The sequence below is a fragment of the Girardinichthys multiradiatus genome, chromosome 20 (genome assembly GCF_021462225.1).
Source record: "Girardinichthys multiradiatus isolate DD_20200921_A chromosome 20, DD_fGirMul_XY1, whole genome shotgun sequence".
Classification (NCBI taxonomy): domain Eukaryota; kingdom Metazoa; phylum Chordata; class Actinopteri; order Cyprinodontiformes; family Goodeidae; genus Girardinichthys; species Girardinichthys multiradiatus.
In genome coordinates, this window is record NC_061812.1 from 3342533 (window position 1) to 3361741 (window position 19209).

Sequence of the window (19209 nt, forward strand, 5' to 3'; positions counted from 1 at the left end):
AGCATTTCATCCTGATGAGCGATCCCAGCAGGCTGTACACAATCATCCAATCAGACCTGCCAGCAGCTAACGGCATCATCCACATCATCGACCGGCCAATCACCAACAGCCTTCCTAACGGGCCGCCTCGGGACGAACGGGTCAGTTTAACGGTCACATACTGTTTACCCACTGTTCAGCAGCCATGCCTTGTCACAGTAAAAGGTTCTCGATCATTTTCTGTTTCTATGTCAAGTTTGCGGACAAGACGATCGGGGAGATTCTGAGAAAAGATGGAAAATTTAACCGCTTCCTGTCTCTGGTTGATGTGAGTATAAACATGTTTAGACCAGTGTCCAATCACAGCCAAGCAGCTGTAGCTGTCATCATCTCAGGTTGATCACATGACAACGAAGCAGAAAAAAGTAGAGATCCAGAAACAGACGATGTAGATTAATAAAGACAGCTGAAAACAACGGGGCTGTAAGCAAAGGAAGAAGGGAAACATAAAACAGCTATTATTTTGTTTTAGTGTTGCCTTGTTCTTCACCAGGACGTTTATGGAGCTCTGCAGACTGCCATGTATTGCGAAGAAGTGTTGTGATTGATGTTAAGGAGCTGAGTTTTCATCCTGATAAGTTTCCTGGCGTCTCCTCCCTGCAGGATGCTGAGACTATAACCGCGTCAGACAACTCAGCAGAGCTCAGATTCATCCTGGACGTGAGCTCTCCTCATGTACAAGTATCTAAACATCTGCCCAGAAATGCTTTGCTCTCATTCAAACAGTGTTTGCAGTTTCAAAAACCTGAACACTGAATGAGCATTCAGTTTTACAAGGAAAATTAGGAAGTTTCACCGTTTGACTGGTTAATAAAGTGATCAAATGGTAATCAGCCAGTTTTTGTAACCATATTTGACTGTAAATTAAGCACCAGTCTGATTGTTACTTTATGAAACTCAGTGAGGTTTAAAAAACAAAAACAACTTCCTGCTTTAGAGACGTACTGAAAACACTTTAAAATGAAGTGAAATAGGAAAAGAAGGTCAGATTCGTTCTACACTAAATATACACAGAGACCTAATTTCCCCTGGAAATGTGAATCTATTAGTAAACAGGAGATTTTCACTCTTATGACCCCAATTGCTCTTTTTTCCTGAAATGTTTGGAGTCAACCTTCAGACTCCCATGTGTTTGCTGACATGCAGAGAAAAAGCTAAATATCTTGCAGATCATTTTCTGATCATTGAGATTATCTTTACAGACTAACAACAGATATTTTTTTCAATTGTTATCAGATATTTAAATGTCTGCAAATGAAACCCTGAGATTATCTGGAGCTGGTTTCTCTGACAAACGTTACTTTGTTAGAAGGAACAGCCGCTGAGTCATGGGGGAGTTTTTTTTACATTCAGTCACCTCTATAAGTCAGATGTTTGTTAATTTCCTTAGAACTGTGGTTCCCCTCCTCCTCTCCATGGAGCAGGACCCCTCACCGTGTTCGTCCCAACCAACGAGGCGGTGGACCAAGCCCGAGACGGCAGCATCCTGTACATGTTGAATGATGTAAGGACACGGAGAAGCGGAGTTGCATCTGATTACAGTTGAATCGACCGCTGCAGCTGATCTGCTTCTCTTACAGGCCAAAGATAAACTCCAAGAGCTGCTCAGACACCATGTTTTCTCCCAGGCTGTGGTAAGACCCCAACACTCCTTTCTGTTTGGCTTTGGATGCCATTCACAGACAGATCTGGGGTGTTAAAGACAGAAAAATGAGCTAAATTAAAAATTATCACACCTGTTTTAGGATAAAGTTCTTTAATTGAAAGGAGAAGCTGAATTGTTGCCCTGATTTTAATTTTCACAGTATTTAATGATGATATTTCTTAAAGAAAGTGAACAAAAATCCTCAAAACCCAAAAACATTTTTAACTTTCAATTTAGTTGTTTAAATATTAATTTTACAACCTTGGCTTATAGTGACTACTCAGCTGGGCTTTCTGTCCTAAACTGTTATGTTTCCACCATTAAAGACAGAGAGGAGATAAATCTGGCTAAATATTATAAAAATATTCCTTTAATTACCACTACTCTCCAATGAAACAATCACCACAAGCTTCTTTGTGTTTTTGTCTAAATGATAAAAAAAATCTGTAAATAAATAATAATAATAAATTAATCCATAGAATGGCCTGAAGGGAGACAGGTTTGTATTTGCTTTTAAGATATTTTCTTGTATGACCAAGTCCGGACAAAAGGGATTAAAAAGTTTTCCTTGATGGATTAACCCGAGGAATCCTCCTGCTGCTTCCTGTTTGGTGTCATTTTAGATCAAAACTGTAGCGGTTTTTAAATAAATATAAACAAACAAACCAAAAATCATGTCAGGAAGAGTTCAGCAGGTGTTTCTGTTAGACTGAGGAACAGATTTATGAGCTTTATGAAGATTTTTGAAGCTTCTTCTCTCTCACCTGCTGGACATCAACTTCTGGAACGGATCCTGACTGATGGGGACCCGTTCTTGTCTTCTTACTGCTTGGAGTGGATCTCAGTCTGTTTCTCCAGCTTTTTGAGACCTGACCACAGCTTCTCAGTGGGGTTCAGATCAGGGGAGTGTCCTGACCACAGGTTAAACATCTACATGTTCTGATCTCCATCATACAATCACAGATATTTACCAGACTTTTTCTGGATTGTTGGAAGAAATTGCTCTTGGAGGACATTTGATCCCACCCAAACAATCAGAAGGAGGATTAATCAGAGAAAACAACTACAACCCATCTGCTGCTGTCCATCCTTGTACCTTCTGTAGGACTCCAGTCTGTCTTTCTTGGTTTCTTTGACAGAAGTGCTTCATTGTATCCCAGAAATTCCCACTCTGCCTACAGATGCACCCTCACCTACCTCCTGTCAGTGCCGAGTACGCTCTGCACTGGTGGCAACATGATCCTGTAGCAGACTATGGGTGTTTCAGGGGCGACTGTGGCTCGGGTGACAAGAGTTCGTCCTGTTGTCGGTTCGAACCACCGTTCCATCTGTCTCAGTCGTTGGGTCCCTGAGCAAGACCCTTAGCCCCTGAATGCTCCCCAGGCACTGCGCAGTAGCAGCCCACTGCTCCCTAAGGTATGGGTTAAATGCAGAGGTCAATTTCTCCATTGAGTTTGATAAAGTCGAAATTCTTAATTATTATATCAGGACCCTCTTGTAGCTTCTTCTCTGCAGCTGAACCTCAATTAGGTGTTCTTGTTGATCCAGAAAACTCTTTGTTCAGCAGCAGTTTCCTGCATGTGAGGCTGTTTTTTAAAGAAATCTGATTCTAGGGATGTTTTACTGTCTGCAGCTGACAGTGGATGAGTTGGCCGCCCTTTCTCATGTTCGGACGATGGCCAATCAGTTGGTCACCATCTCTGTTTCTGATGATGTAAGTAGCTCTAATTGGTTGATTAAAATCTGAATGAGTGTCTGTCCAACAGCTTCTGCTCATCCTTAGGGAGAGATCCTGCTGGGGGAGAAAAGGGTCCGTCTAGCGAGCACCAACATTATGGCGTCCAACGGTGTCATCCACATGATTGATGGGCTGCTGTACCCACCCTCCATCCTGCCCATCCTGCCTCACCGCTGCGATGTCATCAAGAGCAAAGTCACTGTGGTGAGAAGACAAAGTCATGACAGTCAACACAATAAAACATTAAAAATTGAAATATGGTCTGAATCTGGAATCCCGTGTATAAGTCAGTAGGAAAGATAAGATTGTCAGCAGTGGAGTCCACTTTTTAAACTTAATTTTGGTATCGGTCTGATACACCAAACTGGGCCGATTTAACTGTTGTTTCTCTCTAACTTGTCATTTGTGTTTTGGGGGGGCATGTGGTACTTATTTGGTCATGTGATGGTGATGCTCTATCGGTCATACAAGCAATACTAATATCGGATAACGATATCGGCTCAAATTTTTATATCGGTGCATCCCTAGATGAAGCCAACAGTGAAAACTGTTTTTTGTTTTTAGGGTCCTTGTGTTCACTGCAGTTACCTCCACGAGACTCAGTGTCCTGAAGGCAGCGTCGAAATGGTAAATAATTTATTAATGACTGAACATCACATTTGTATTTCCAGACTTCCTTCCTTCTTGAACCCTATAGATCTGTAGTAAATTTATGGTGAATCCTTTAAAAAGGCCAGAAAATGACCTAATTTCAGTTTTGGAAAATAAGTTTGGACCAGAAAAAATGTGTCCCATTCCTGACAATATTTTAAGTAACATATGATCACTTAATAAGCATCAAAAAGTGTTCAGAAACTTCAGATATACTTGTTGGTTTTTCATCAGGAGAGTCATCAGATCGGCTGCGAGTACGCAAACCTTCCTTTGGGACCAACACACAACAAAGGCTGTGCCAAATACTGCAACGCCACCAAGCAGGTGAGAACTGGAACTGCAGCTTCACCTCATTCAGCTCTTGGCCTGTCAGATGTGAAGGAGTTACCTCCTCAGACATGAACTTTGATTGCAGAGGAACGTCTCTTTATTCTTATTGCGTATCATCTGTTCTTCAGTGATTCAGTGGAGATGAACCGAGCCGAGCCAGAAAAACAAAGAATGTGCAAAACAGACAAAAATCTGGAGGGTTTCTAGAATCCTCTTGCATCTTTTATATCTGACTCCAGTTTTATTTATTATTTCTGAGGATGGCATCTAAAAGCTTTGACCTTCTAGGACATCCTTCCAGACAGTCCTGTAATCTCTTAAAGTGGTCTGGATCAGCAGTTCTGCAGGCTGTCTGAAGGTCCTCTGGAGCTTCTCTCTGGACTTGGACGACTTCACTCCAACCTGTAAATAATCAGTCAGAAAAAGGCTCCTGAACTCAAGGAATCAACCCTCTCCTGCTGGTCAACCTGTCAGTGATCCATCATACATCCATCATGCTAAGCAGGTCGAGGAAATGTTGACTGCATATTATCAGCCATGATCAGTTTCCAGCTGCTGCCGTGTTGAGTTACTGACTGCTAAAAAATATCCTACTGGTACTTTGTTTCCTAAACATGTTTCTGGTTGAGAAGTTTATTTTCTGACCCGTTTAGAAGAAAGTGAAGCTTTTCTTTCCATGTTGCCACTGTGAAGTTTACCGTTTCTGTCTGTATTCAGACATTTTTAGCAGAATAGTCTTCACTTTAACTAGATTCAAGCCTGAAAAAGGCACCTTTAGTTTCCTGTAACAGAAGCTCAGATGGTGAGGACCTTTGTTGGCTTCAGGAATGTGCTGCTAAATGATGTGTTGAAGTGGTGAGAGATGTTTTAGAGTTTTGTGCAGCAGAACATAAAATGTTTGATGTGTTATCGATTCGACCTTCTCAACGTTTAATGTCTTTCAGTTTTTAACGGGTGTGATGTGTTGGACAGGTGGCAGAGTGCTGCAAAGGTTTCTACGGTCCAGACTGTAAGCCGTGCATCGGAGGATTCCAGCATCCCTGCTACGACAAAGGAACAGTAAGGAACATTCAGGGAACATTCACGGAAGTCTGCCATCCTTTTTTGGCCCAGTGTTGCTGTAAATGTTGTTTCTCCTGTTTTCAGTGTGTTGATGGTATCCACGGTAACGGTTCGTGCAGCTGTCACTCGAATTTCAAAGGACTCGCCTGTCACATCTGCTCGGATCCGTCCAAACATGGAGACAACTGTGATGAAGGTTAGGATCTTCTCATCACTGCTGAAGGATTGGCTGAACGTCTGATTTATCTGAAACGTGTTGATGATGGCGATGAAGAAAATATATCAGGAGGATTTAATATATTTGAATAATTAATTCATCCGATATGAAGCTGAACTTGGTTTTATTAAAGGAAAAGCAGCTTTTGCCTCTCGGCTGCAGAGGCTGATCCTACAGACACCAGAGTTTTTGTTGTCTGACTGACCTGAAATGATCTGCTGACGTGTCCTCAGAGTGTCGCTGCGTGCACGGCGTGTGCGATAACCGTCCCGGCAGCGGCGGAGTGTGCCGGAGAGGATCGTGTTTGGAGGGATTCTCCGGAGATTATTGTGACAAGAAGGCCACGTCCTGCAACGTGGACGGCCTGCTGGCCCACTGTCACATCCACGCATACTGTACACACACCGGGCTGGATTACAAGTAAGGTTTATACAACTGAGCAACACCAGGGTTAGTTCTAGCCTGATGTGGACTGTTTTTACTCTCAGGGATAGTTTGATTTTCCTTATTTCTGTATTGTGTGGAGTAGCTTCAATCATTCAGCATCTTACCTGCAGCAGACAATAGTCTGTTTAGAAAATCTGGAATGAACATTCATGAAGTAGTCCAGTTCACAGCTACTCTGATCAGAAACCATCCAAGAGATCCATAACTCCCACCCAACATAAACGTGTTCCAGCAGCATGACCCCATTTAGCGTTAAAATACCCAACAAAATGAGACCTCACAGAAAAAACACCAGATTGACCTAGGAAGCTGAACACAGAAGAATTAATTAAGATGAAGACACCTAACATTCATGAACACAGAAAATGAACTAAATATGAGAACAAGGAGATCATTAAACGTAAATCAGAACCAAATACTGGGCTTTAAACACGCAGCCCACAATGTTTTTATTGGTTGTTGGTTTCTTTGAGCCTGCCTCCAGGTTCTGGTGTTTGCGGTTCTTTTTCAGAATCAGAATCAGAAAAGCTTTATTGCCAAGTACGTTTTTGGACATACAAGGAATTTGTTTTGGCGTAGTCGGTGCAATACAGTACAAATGAAACAGTATAAACATATCTACAATATAATATAAATATATGTGCACAGTTTTAAGTGAGTGAGAGTAAATATAGAGCAGTATAAGATGCAAGAGCAATACAACAGTGCAGGTGATCATTGTGCAAGTAAAGCAGGAGTCCAAGCTGAGCGTTAATGTAACGCATAGAGTTACAGGTTACAGGTGTTCTGTCAGCAAAAAAAGGGGGGGTGTGGGGGAAAGGGAGAGTGTCAGGGTGGTTTCCGGGCTTTGTTAACCAGGCTGGTGGCAGATGGGAAAAAACTGTTCTTGTGGCGTGAGGTTTTGGTCCGGATGGACCGCAGCCTCCTGCCAGAGGGGAGAGTCTCAAAGAGTCTGTGACCGGGGTGGGAGGGATCAGCCAGAATCTTCCCGGCCCGCTTCAGGGTCCTGGAGGTGTACAGTTCCTGGAACGACAGTAGACTGCAGCCAATCACCTTCTCAGCAGACCGAATGACACGCTGCAGCCTGCCCTTATCCTTGGCTGTAGCAGCGGCGTACCAGATGGTGATGGAGGAGGTGAGGATGGACTCAATGATGGCTGTGTAGAAGTGCACCATCATAGTCTTTGGCAGGTTGAATTTCTTCAGCTGCCGCAGGAAGAACATCCTCTGCTGGGCTTTCTTGATGAGGGAGCTGATGTTTGGCTCCCACTTGAGATCCTGGGAGATGATGGTTCCCAGGAAGCGGAAAGATTCCACAGTGTCAATTGTGGAGTCACAGAGGGTGATGGGGGCAGGTGGGGCTGGGTTCTGCCTGAAGTTCACAACCATCTCCACTGTCTTTAGAGCGTTGAGCTCAAGGTTGTTCTGGCTGCACCAGTCCAACAGATGGTCCACCTCCCATCTGTACGCAGACTCGTCACCATCAGAGATGAGTCCGATCAGGGTGGTGTCGTCCGCAAACTTCAGAAGCTTGACAGACTGGTGACTGGAGGTGCAGCTGTTGGTGTACAGGGAGAAGAGCAGAGGAGAGAGAACACAGCCTTGGGGGGAACCGGTGCTGATGGTCAAGGAGTCAGAGACGTGCTTCCCCAGCCTCACGCGCTGCTTCCTGTCAGACAGGAAGTCAGTGATCCACCTGCAGGTGGAGTCGGGCACACTCAGCTGGGAGAGCTTCTCCTGTAGCAGAACTGGGACGATGGTGTTGAAGGCAGAGCTGAAATCCACAAACAGGATCCTGGCGTAGGTTCCTGTGGAGTCCAGGCGCCGGAGGATAAAGTGAAGGGCTAGGTTGACTGCATCATCTACAGACCTGTTGGCTCTGTAGGCAAACTGCAGGGGGTCCAGGAGGGGGTCGGTGATGTCTTTTAGGTGTGAGAGCACAAGGCGCTCAAAGGACTTCATCACCACAGAGGTCAGGGCGACGGGTCTGAAGTCATTAAGCCCTGTGGTCCTTGGCTTCTTGGGAACAGGGACGATGGTGGAGGACTCGAAGCAGGCTGGCACATGACATGTCTCCAGTGAGGTGTTAAAAATGTCTGTGAAGACTGGAGACAGCTGATCAGCGCAGTGCTTCAGGCTGGCTGGTGAGACAGAATCCGGACCAGCAGCTTTCCGGGGGTTCTGTCTCCTGAAGAGTTTGTTGACGTCCCTCTCCTGGATGGAAAGAGCCGTCCTCGGCGTGGGTAGGGGGCTGGTGGGGGGGAACTTCAGGGTGGGGGTTGGAGGTGCCAAGGCCCCTCTTGAGGTTGGAGAGATGGGGGTGGTGGATTGTGGCTGCAGCTGTTGGGGGGCGTCGTGGGGATGGTTGCAGGACTGTCCCTTTGTCTTTCAAAGCGGCAGTAGAACTCGTTCAGGTCGTTGGCGAGGCGTCGGTCGTTGATGGAGTGGGGGGCTTTCGGCTTGTAGTTGGTGATTTGCTTGAGCCCTTTCCAGACAGACGCAGAGTCGTTGGCTGAGAACTGGTTTTGGAGCTTCTCAGAGTACAGTCGTTTGGCCTCTTTCACTGCCTTGCCAAACTTGTACTTTGCCTCTCTGTATATGTCTTTGTCCCCACTCCTGAAGGCCTCTTCCTTATCCAGTCTTAACCTTCTGAGTTTAGCTGTGAACCAGGGTTTGTCATTGTTGTAACTCACCCTGGTGCATGATGGTACACAGCTGTCCTCACAGAAGCTGATGTAGGAAGTCACAGCCTCTGTGTACTCGTCCAGACTGTTGGTAGTAGTCCTGAACACATCCCAGTCTGTACAGCCTAAACACGCCTGGAGATTCTCCACAGCCTCACTGCTCCACTTCCTTGTCGTCCTCACAACAGGTTTGCAGAGCTTTAGTTTCTGCCTGTATGCAGGAATCAGGTGGACCATGATGTGGTCGGATTGGCCCAGTGCAGCACGTGGGACGGCGTGATAAGCGTCTCTGATGGTGGTGTAACAGTGATCCAGAATGTTGTCCTCTCTGGTCGGACATTTTATAAACTGTCTGTATTTGGGGAGTTCGTGGGTCAGATTACCTTTGTTAAAGTCGCCAACGACGATAACTAAGGAGTCCGGGTTGGTCCGCTCCACACTCAGTATCTGGTCGGCGAGCATGCGCTGTGCGACCTGCACGTTAGCTTGCGGCGGGATGTAAACACCGACCAGGATGAACGAAGCGAACTCACGGGGGGAATAGAAAGGCTTACAGTTTATGATGAAGGATTCCAGGTCTGGAGAACAGTGCTGCTGAATCACTGTCACGTCGTTGCACCAACCACTGTTGAGGTAAAAACAGATTCCTCCACCTTTCGCCTTTCAGCCCAGTATAGTGTCTGGTGTTTTCTGTGATAGAATCAGGAGTAACTGGTGTTGACCAAGCAGTGGTATCGGGTCAGTACCGGGTTTAAACCAGTCCAAAGTCTAAAGGTGTGACTTTTAAGGCCTTCAATAATCTTCTGCTGAGATTACTCCCTGGAGGGAGTTTCTCACTAGCTGCAGATAATCAGCTATGCTTCAATGGGAGGGTGGAACATCAGCACAAGCAGTGGGTGTAGGAGTTTCCTGAGCAGAACCACTTCCTCTGTGTGATTCCCTGAGTTGGATCAGAGAAGAAGATTCTCCTGCAGAGATCTGTGATCAGTGTGAGAATACTGACAGCTGAGAAACCTGAATATAACTGTCATTTTGTTCGAAATAGCTCAGACCCACATACAGAGAACACTGAGGAGGAGGAAGTAAAATAAAGATTGTTTATTGAAGATATAGTCAGGAACGGAGGAAATATCTCACTGTAAGGAGAGAAGTGAAGAGAATGGATGGAGTACGGGTAACGGAGGGAAAAATGAAACTAAGAGCAAATAGTTATTTTTATTCTGAGATCGGCTTACTGGGTTATGATGGTCAGGTCGCCAGAGGGAATGAGATTCAGGATCCAGGTCTAAAGCAGGTTTATCCGTAGAGAGTTCACTTGGTGTTGTTCTGTGGAGTTCAGGTTACAGGAAACAAGTTTGCTGTGCAGTGGTTTATGTTGGAGGGTGGACAGGGTACACTTATGACTTGGCTCAGGAGACAAAGAGGACAGGAAGCTGCCAGCTTGATACGAAATCAAATGAAGGTAGATCTCAGGATAGGAATCCTCAGAACGAAGACAGGCTCAATCATCCAGAGTAACTTTCAGAAAAGTAGTCCAGAAACCTCAGTGACATAGATCCAAAGCTTAGGCTTTCAAAATCTGCAGAGAAGCAAAAAACAACGTTAAACGAGGTCGAAGTACGAAGCATAACTTGGAGTGTGGCTCAAGTTTGTACCACTGTGGCAAAACACTCTCACATTGAAGTGCTGGCAGCCTCCTGCTTAAGTACTCCTCCTGGCAATCAGTGGAACAAGTCACACCTGTCACCCAGAACACCTGAGGGCTCCAGCACCACCTGAGAATGAGCAGATGTAGCAACACCAAAACACAAACACACACAAACCCAGATCCTGACAATAACATTGAATGAGTAACTCCTGCACAGCATCTCCTCCATCACAGCAGAGATCCTCCTTAACAAGCTGAAACTCTTGTCTTCTCTGTGGGCTTTTACTATGCATAATTAATTAGCTGAGCATATTCCCAACTCTGCACCATATCATGATTTAGTGTTTTTTCATCATCATCTCTTTAAAATGACCTACATGAAGGTATTTCTCCTGTTGTTCCTGCAGCCTCTCCTCAGTTTCTTCTCCTGCTTTGTTTGCTCCAGGTGTTTGTGCAGGGATGGATATAATGGCGATGGCCACTCCTGTTCTCCCATAAACCTCTGCCTGAAGAGCAGCCGCAGAGGCTGCGACACCAACGTAAGCCTAACTGCTTCAGTCAGTCACTGTTCCGATGCCAGATCAGCCTGCAGTCTTTAATTTTATGGTTGAATTATCTCCAAATTATCCTCCTGCAAGTATCTCAGAGCAGAGAAAGAATATCAAGTAACCACAAACCAGCTCAGCGGAGATAACTCAATGTTTTATGCTTCTCTGATTGTTTTTACTTCATTTTACCCCACATCCTGACTGTGCCGGTAACTCGCCACTCTCGGTTTGCAGGCAGAGTGTGTGTACGTGGGTCCAGGTAATGTGTCGTGTGTGTGCACCGATGGATGGACCGGTGATGGGAAAGTCTGCGTGGAAATCAACAACTGTCAGCTGGAAGACCGAGGAGGCTGCAGCCCCAACGCCGACTGCAACCACATCGGACCGGGACAGGTCGGCTGGAACCAGTTTCTGTTCATCTCAAAGACACTAATCTGTTCTCGTTTTTAGATCAAATACAAATCCTGAAATAACACAGAGTGCAGGTGAGACCAATCAGGTGATAATATGGAACAGCCGAGGCAGAAGGAAGGCTGGACCTGAGGGAGGGAGGCACAGAGGAGCTGAAAGAGAAGCAAATCAAATCAGGGAGAAAACATCGAACAGGAATAAATCTAAAAGTACAGAGAACACAGGAATGAACTGTTCAATGCAATGCAATTTAATTCAGTTTATTTATATAGCGCTAATTCACAACACATGTCGTCTCAAGGCACTTCACAAAAGTCAGGTTCATACATTCCTATTACCGTATTTTCCGCACTATAAGGCGCACTTAAAAACCTTTAATTTTTTCAAAAAATGACAGTGCGCCTTGTAATCCGGAGCGCCTTATATATGGATCAATTGGTTAATTGGTTGATCCATACTGGTTGTACACGGCGCTCTGTCAAAATGTTTCAGTACGACTGGTAAACTACAAAGCCGCACCGCTTGCAGCATTACGGCTACCGTAGTCAGGGGCGTCGCCGAAGTAATAGCGGTAAACACCTGTACTGTGCTTACTCCTAGTCCAACACCACTTGTGTGTGTATAACGTTTGAATGTACTGTTACAGGAATTGCCTGAACTATATGTGATTAGAAGCTCAGTGTGTGGGGTGTATGTTTTGTGTGTGTGTATGGAAGATGTTGACATTACTCCTCCGGACAGAGGTGGCGCTGTGTGCTGCCGTAGCTGAGAATCAAGAGTGAAGGAGTGACGTCGGTATTATTGTGTGTGTGGGGTGGGTAGAGACGGCGACCGGAGCAGCGGTGTATGAGTCTGTAAGCCCTGTGTTTTTACGTGCTGCAAAGTCATTAAAAAGAACCCCGAATCTCGTCAACAACTCAGTGTTTTGATGCTGTTTCTTCATGTTCAACTCAGCAACGTATGAGTGAGGGAGTTAACCCCGAGGAAACTAGTAACTTCGGCCCTGGAGAAAGCGTCTCCCCTGTGTCATCAGACTACGGTCAGGGGACAGAAACAAGAAAGGTTAACAGTACTAACGTTTGATTTAGTGCATCAAACTGTTTCTTTTACGTGTTTACTGAATCAGGGAAAGGTTCCCTTTCACGTTTTAACTAACGTTTGATTTCAACTTCAACTTCATAGACTCCAATGCATTCCTAACGTGCGGTTGGCTCTATTCAATAGATTTCTATGTAGAGGAGACCTTACCATGAGAGTGAATGGAGTTATCAGAACGCTGGTTTGTAGTGTATTAATAAAGTTTGACTGACTGACTTATCTGACTGTTTTGTTGACATTCTCTTTAGCTCCATCTAGTGGATGCATAACGCTACCCCAGTCAAACGTTTGACTGCAGTAGCTTCTATTCTATGCGCCTTATAATCCGGTGCGCCTTAATAGTGCGGAAAATACGGTAATCCTAATCATTGAACAGTTCAGTCAGATTCAGTTATTTATTCAAATTGGATAAAAAGTTTTTCTATCTAAGGAAACCCAGCAGATTGCATCCAGTCAGTGACTTGCAGCATTCCCTCCTCCCGGATGAGCATGTAGAGACAGTGGACAGTCACTGGTGTTGACTTTGCAGCAATCCCTCATACTGAGCATGCATGTAGCGACAGTGGAGAGGAAAAACTCCCTTTTAACAGGAAGAAACCTCCAGCAGAACCAGAACCAGGCTCAGTGTGAGCGGCCATCTGCCACGACCGACTGGGGGTTTGAGAGAACAGAGCAGAGACACAAAGAAGCACTGATCCAGGAGTACTTTCTATGGGAAGGGAAAGTAAATGTTAATGGATGTAGCTCCTTTAGTCGTTTCACCTAGAAAGAAAGAACAGATCAACTCTGAGCCAGTTTTCAAGGTTAGAGTCTGAAAGAGAGCACATAGAGTTAGTTACAGTAGAAGCTCAGTCAGTAGCCATGTCTAGGAGAGAGAAAGGGTTAAACACTAAAAGACAGGGCCATGTGGATCATCTGTAGAAGGTGACCATTAAGTTGTTGCCAGCAGAAGCTCGGAAGATTCCCCTCTCCAGAAAGGTGTCACAGGTAGACACAGAGCCAGGCCAGGTGTAGCTTCTAGGAAGAGAAAAGAGAGAGAACATAAAGTTAAAAACTGAAATAACAGCAAATAATGCAAAATTGGAGAGTAGTGTGAGAATGTAGCGAAGAGGGTGAAAGTGGTCATTATGTCCTCCAGCAGCCTAAGCCTATAGCAGCATAACTATACAGATAGTTTCAGTTCAGATTATTTAGTTAAACGGCGCTTATTTACAACAATGTCGTCTCAAGGAACCCCACAAAGGGTCCCACTGATGGTCATTGTTATACTAAAACTACAAGGATTGGGATACCTCTCTCTGTCAGACTGATTATAACCATTGGAAAAGAGAAGGGGTCATACAGGTAGCAGAAATGGAGGGTGTGTTTGCACCTCAACCATAACTGAGCCGGTTTAGGCTAAACCTGACTCCCCCTTACTCCAACCAACAGGGAGGGAAGAAGGCTCCCTCCCTGATAAACTAAGCCACTCTAACTATAAGCTTTATCAAAAAGGAAAGTTTTAAGCCTAGCCTTAAAAGTAGACAGGGTGTCTGCCTCATGGACTAAAACTGGGAGCTGGTTCCACAGGAGAGGAGCCTGATAACTAAAGGATCTGCCTCCCATTCTACTTCTAGAGACTCTAGGAACCACCAGTAAACCTGCAGTCTGAGAACAAAGTGCTCTGTTAGGAACATATGGACCAATCAGATCTCTGATGTATGATGGAGCTAGATCATTAAGGGCTTTATATGTGAGGAGGAGAATTTTAAATTATATTCTGGATTTAACAGGGAGCCAATGAAGAAACCGCAGTTTACCTGCAAAAACAGATTTTAAGTTATAGTTGACCTGCATCTTTCTCTGGTTTAAATCTGATTTATTTAGATATTAACATAAAAATAAATGTGATTGAAACTGTTTGAATCTCTCCTGCACACAGGATCAGAATAAATCAATGTTTATCTGAAAACAGTCAGATAATAAAACTTGAAATATTAGATCATCAACTTTTATGAACCCTAACATGCACCTTTACATGCAGAAACGTTTATTTGAATTATAATTTCAGTCTGAATCTCAAATAAACTTCTGTTCTCTGTGTGCAGAGCGAGTGTGTCTGTAAAACTGGTTATATGGGAGACGGGAAGGTGTGCGACCTCATCAACCCCTGCCTGACAAACAATGGAGGCTGCCATAAACTGGTACACACACACACACACACACACACACACACACATATATCTGTCTAACCACAACCAAACAACCAAACACACACATTCACAATCATGTCATCAGTTGAACTGGTCAGGAGGCCAACAACACAACGACATGTGACATCGATCACCATTTTCTCTGCATGTCTGGACCAAAGAAGTCTGAAATACAGAAACAATCGGACCTGGCTGAAATCTCTCATACCTTGTTGGAGAAGATGAGTTGATGGAAACCAGACTTTTGGGCCACAATAAAAAAAAAACATTTGGCTCAGAAACAACAAAGGGCACCATGCCCATAGTAAAACATGGTGGTGGCAGCATCATGGAACTAATGTAAAAACAACAGACTCGTCTTTAGAAGTTTAATTCCAGTTTCTCATCCTCTGCCAAATGAAATAAAACCAATAATATTTATTTTTCATGCAGTTCAACTTACGGTGTTGTGTTTGAGACATTTTCCCTGTTGGTTTCTCAGGTAAAAGGTTCTTTGGGTTGCTGTCAGTCCACAAATAACTGAAGTAAACCTGCTGTTATCGTGAATGTGGAGGTTGTAGCTGGACCAAAGTGCAGACAGGAGCTCGGAAGTTCATGATGAGTTTAGACGCTCGAATTCAACCTTTACAGACAGAAGGAGAGCAATAAGAGCAGGACAGAGACACAGACCATCTGGAGTAGAGTTCTGATGTGGGGAAGCCAGCAGAAGGAACCAGCAAATCAGAGGGTGAACCAGGCTGCTATATACAGGGGGTGAGAGAGGAGAGAAGGCAGGGAGAACAGGTGAGGGTAATCAGGTGAGTGTGAGAAACAGCTGAGACCAATGAAAGCTGAGGGATCTGAGGGAGAGAAGAGTAATGAGCAGAATGAGAGCAGAGAAAGAGACACAAGGAAGGATATCTAACAGAATAATAATACAAACGTACATAAACACTAAAACAAACCAGGAGGTAAAACATAAATGTCTAAACTGAGGAAAGCACCAAACAATAAACTGACCAAAATGAGCACCAGTGGGTTGTGATAGCTGTAGGTGGATAAACTGTTGGCGTGAAGAGGAATTTGTACTATTAAAATCGAGTCAATATGTTGACAAACGTGGATGAGAAATGGTAATGTTTTGAGGTGTGGAGACGGTCTAGCGTCTAACAAGTGCAGCTCTCCTTTTTTTTTTTTTTTAGCTCTGCAGCTTAGTGCATAATTTAAATTGCTTGCATAATGTTTCCATGTCAGGCCAAGTGTGAGCTGAAGGATGATGGAGTCCACCACTGCTCCTGTCCGGACGGCTACGCTGGGGATGGAAACCAGTGCTTCGGGTTCTTACTGGATGTAAGTCGTCATCAGCAGAGAATCATTGCTGACTTCAGTCATAGCAGCAAAACACCCAGAATAATAATATCAGAGAAATATAAAGAATAAACTGACAGTAAAGCTCTGATATTTAAAATTTTGTTTTTATGTTTAGCAAAAGTATTTTCTCCTTCCAACCTTCTCTAATATTTTACAATAAATGCAACTTTTATGCATCTGCTACATATTTTATATTCCTACTGCAGACATTTTCAGTACAGACCAACAGATGATTCAGTAGTTAATTCACTGCTGCAGGTTTTGTTCCTGGGTAAGTAGTTAAACTGATGCAGGTGAGATGAAGAGGTCCAGGTCCAGGTTCCAAACGCCAGTTTACAGAAAGATGGATTATAGAACAGCTCAGAACCAAGCTGACTCATAAAGCCTTTCAGTGAAAACCACAGTGTAAAAATGGGTGACCGGGTCATGTTTCCTGTTCTGTTAAAGGAGTTTTCCTTATCAGCTTCCACCTCAGGGCTTTAGTTTCAGGCTGATGTTTAGGTTTATTGTCAGAGTTTGTCCTGAACCATGAGAATAACTGTTTTTGGCTCTTAATAGGAGCTGGACATGAACTTACAGCTCTACAGTTTCTTCAGACTGATTCAGGTGCGTAACATCCAGGTTTGTGTTCTAAGTTCTGAAAATAAAAACCAGAAACTTTAAACTGAAGGCAGAATTGTTATGTTTGATTTTAGAAGTTCGGACACTCTTCTGAGGATCTGAGCGGGAATCTCACCATCCTGGCTCCTTCCCGAGAAGCCATAATGATCATGAGCAAAGCTGAGAACTCTTTCTGGACCACCCGGCACCGCCTGCCTCACTTCCTGCGGTCAGGAATCCACACACTCATCACTCTAACTGTTGGTTTTTATATGCACCGCTTTTATTTCTCACAAAATCGGTCTGAGTCTTTATGGGAAATAAAGTGAGGAATGAAAAAGAGAACCTGGGTTTGGATCATCTCTGGGTCAGAATCTGTAAATCCTGTGTGTGAAGAACAGAACTTTATCTTGGCTTGCTGCACAACTAGAGACTGAAAGTGTGCATGTAGCAGACGGCCTCTTCTGTCTCCTCAAGGTTTGTAAGAAGAACTAACAGTACCGGGACATCTACTGGGCCTGTAGTGGAATTTTCTTATCGAAGTGGGAGAGAAATTAACTCATTAAAAGACGAAGACCGGACTTTGTCTTTCTAAGTTTTATTCAAAGGCATTCAGCGTTTGAAGACCCTGTCACTGAGCTTAGTCAGTGAAGCAGAGCCCTGATCAACATTTACACACAGTATTTAAAGAGTATGTGGGTGTTACCTCAACTTCAAAGAGTCTGTGTTTTATGACCCTAGACCCTCCTCAGGTCAGAGGAGACAAAGTTATCTACGAGCAGACCATCTGCTCTTCCTGAGACATCACCCTAAAGGATGGGTTTTAACCATTAAATGTCTCTTACTGGCTTTTACAGCTTCCTCCTCTAACACGGATGTTATAAAAGCAGAGAGGTAACCTAAAGGTCATACACTTTGGATCACCTTAGAACACTTAATACAAGAATTTCCATTACAGGCGCCACTCCTAAAGAGTGAGCAACCCATGGGATTAAAGTTTGGGTTTAATTAAAGAGTGAATTTTAACTTCAAATTCAGTTTGAATCTGCAACTTAAAAATGATTGAGACTCACCACTCAGACTAAAACTGAGGCCACACTGTTGATTTTACCCCCAGTTCCCTGAATTCCCGACTCTGATCACATCTTTTAACTATGCTCAAGAAAATGAGTTAATTTCTTTGCCTTTGAGTTCTGAATCCTTCAGTCACTGTTCTGCCAAAGTCACAATGCATAAAAGAGGACAAAGCCCCATGTTTTCATGTCTTTGTCATGTGGAAGGTAGGACAAAAAAAAAACAGTTTTATAAAAGATTTCCTACAGTTTGATTTGATTTTTCAGGTTAAGACGCTGGTTGGTGGCTTCAGATTTAGTGTTCTTAAGTTTAAAGATGCTATAACCAGGCCGTATTTTGGTTTTCCTGGTTTTAGGGCCCACTACTTACTGGGAGTTTACTCTGTGGAAGACCTGGACAATCTGTTGGGACACAGGCTGCCCACTCTGAACCCCTCCACCAAGTGGGAGATCAGGAACGTCAGTGGGGTAAGAATGGGATAGCGTTATTAAACCAAGACGTGTACGCACAAATAGACTGACAGTAATCACCTCTGAGCAGCAGCTCACCTGAAGAGCTTCACCTGTAATAATGACAATGGTATGAGAGTCTCTCTGTTTGAGAACGCTGAAGGTAAATACCAAGGTTCACTGCATTAACACCAATGTTTATGGTATAAATATTTTATATAAATCAGAAAAGCAACAAACGTTGCTAAAAATAAAATATTCAGAAATGCAGAATAAACAAATCAGATGCCTGAAACATTTCATCACTGCAGATTAGTTGCTCTATATGGATTCAAGACTAAACTACTATCCTATCCATCCATCCATCCATCCATCCATCCATCCATCCATCCATCCATCCATCCATCCATCCATCGATTCCCGGCCGGGGGTCTTGCATGTTCTCCCTGTGCATGCGTGGGTTCTCACCAGGTACTCTGACTTCCTCCCACAGTCCAAAGACATGCCTGTTAGGTTAATTGGTCTCTAAATTGCCCTTAGGTGTATAAATGAGTGTGTGCATGGTGGTTGTGTGTTGCCCTGCGATGGACTGGCGACCTGTCCAGGGTGTACCCTGCCTCTCGCCCATAGACTGTTGGAGATAGGCACCAGTTCCCCCATGACCCACTATGGAATAAGTGGTAGAAAATGACTGACTGACTGAGCTTCATTCTTTATTAGTTAAAGCATTTAAATTAATGTGATCATGTGACCGTCTCACAGCCTGAGTTCAGAACCAAACAAACGTTGTTTTTTGGTTGTTGTTTTGTCCAGATGCTCTGCATTGGAAACGCCTCCATCATCACCCACAACCTGCCTGCGATCAACGGCTACATCCACGTCATAAACCAGGTAGGAGTCAAACAGTCCGGTTGTCCGAAGTCATTTACTCCTAGACCTTTAAACCAAGGAAGCTAAACCTGACTCGGTTTAATTCAAAGACCAGCCTAAATAATACTGTACAGTTATTAAAAATGGCATAAT

General features: G+C 44.1%; 1 protein-coding gene across 4 annotated transcripts in view; it reads left to right on the forward strand.

Annotated features, from left to right (window-relative positions):
• The window catches only part of stab1 (stabilin 1), a 101036-nt gene that overhangs the window by 23108 nt on the left and 58719 nt on the right, over nt 1-19209 (forward strand). For all 4 annotated transcript variants that reach the window (XM_047347842.1, XM_047347840.1, XM_047347841.1 and 1 more), the window contains 19 exons: nt 3-140; nt 236-307; nt 1430-1543; nt 1620-1673; nt 3318-3398; nt 3468-3626; nt 3987-4049; nt 4308-4400; nt 5379-5465; nt 5553-5664; nt 5919-6105; nt 10910-11003; nt 11247-11405; nt 14609-14704; nt 15947-16042; nt 16622-16669; nt 16759-16892; nt 18093-18204; nt 19000-19077. In XM_047347842.1, the coding sequence (XP_047203798.1) occupies nt 3-140; nt 236-307; nt 1430-1543; nt 1620-1673; nt 3318-3398; nt 3468-3626; nt 3987-4049; nt 4308-4400; nt 5379-5465; nt 5553-5664; nt 5919-6105; nt 10910-11003; nt 11247-11405; nt 14609-14704; nt 15947-16042; nt 16622-16669; nt 16759-16892; nt 18093-18204; nt 19000-19077 (1977 nt within the window). The remainder of the gene's footprint in view (nt 1-2; nt 141-235; nt 308-1429; nt 1544-1619; nt 1674-3317; nt 3399-3467; nt 3627-3986; nt 4050-4307; nt 4401-5378; nt 5466-5552; nt 5665-5918; nt 6106-10909; nt 11004-11246; nt 11406-14608; nt 14705-15946; nt 16043-16621; nt 16670-16758; nt 16893-18092; nt 18205-18999; nt 19078-19209) is intronic.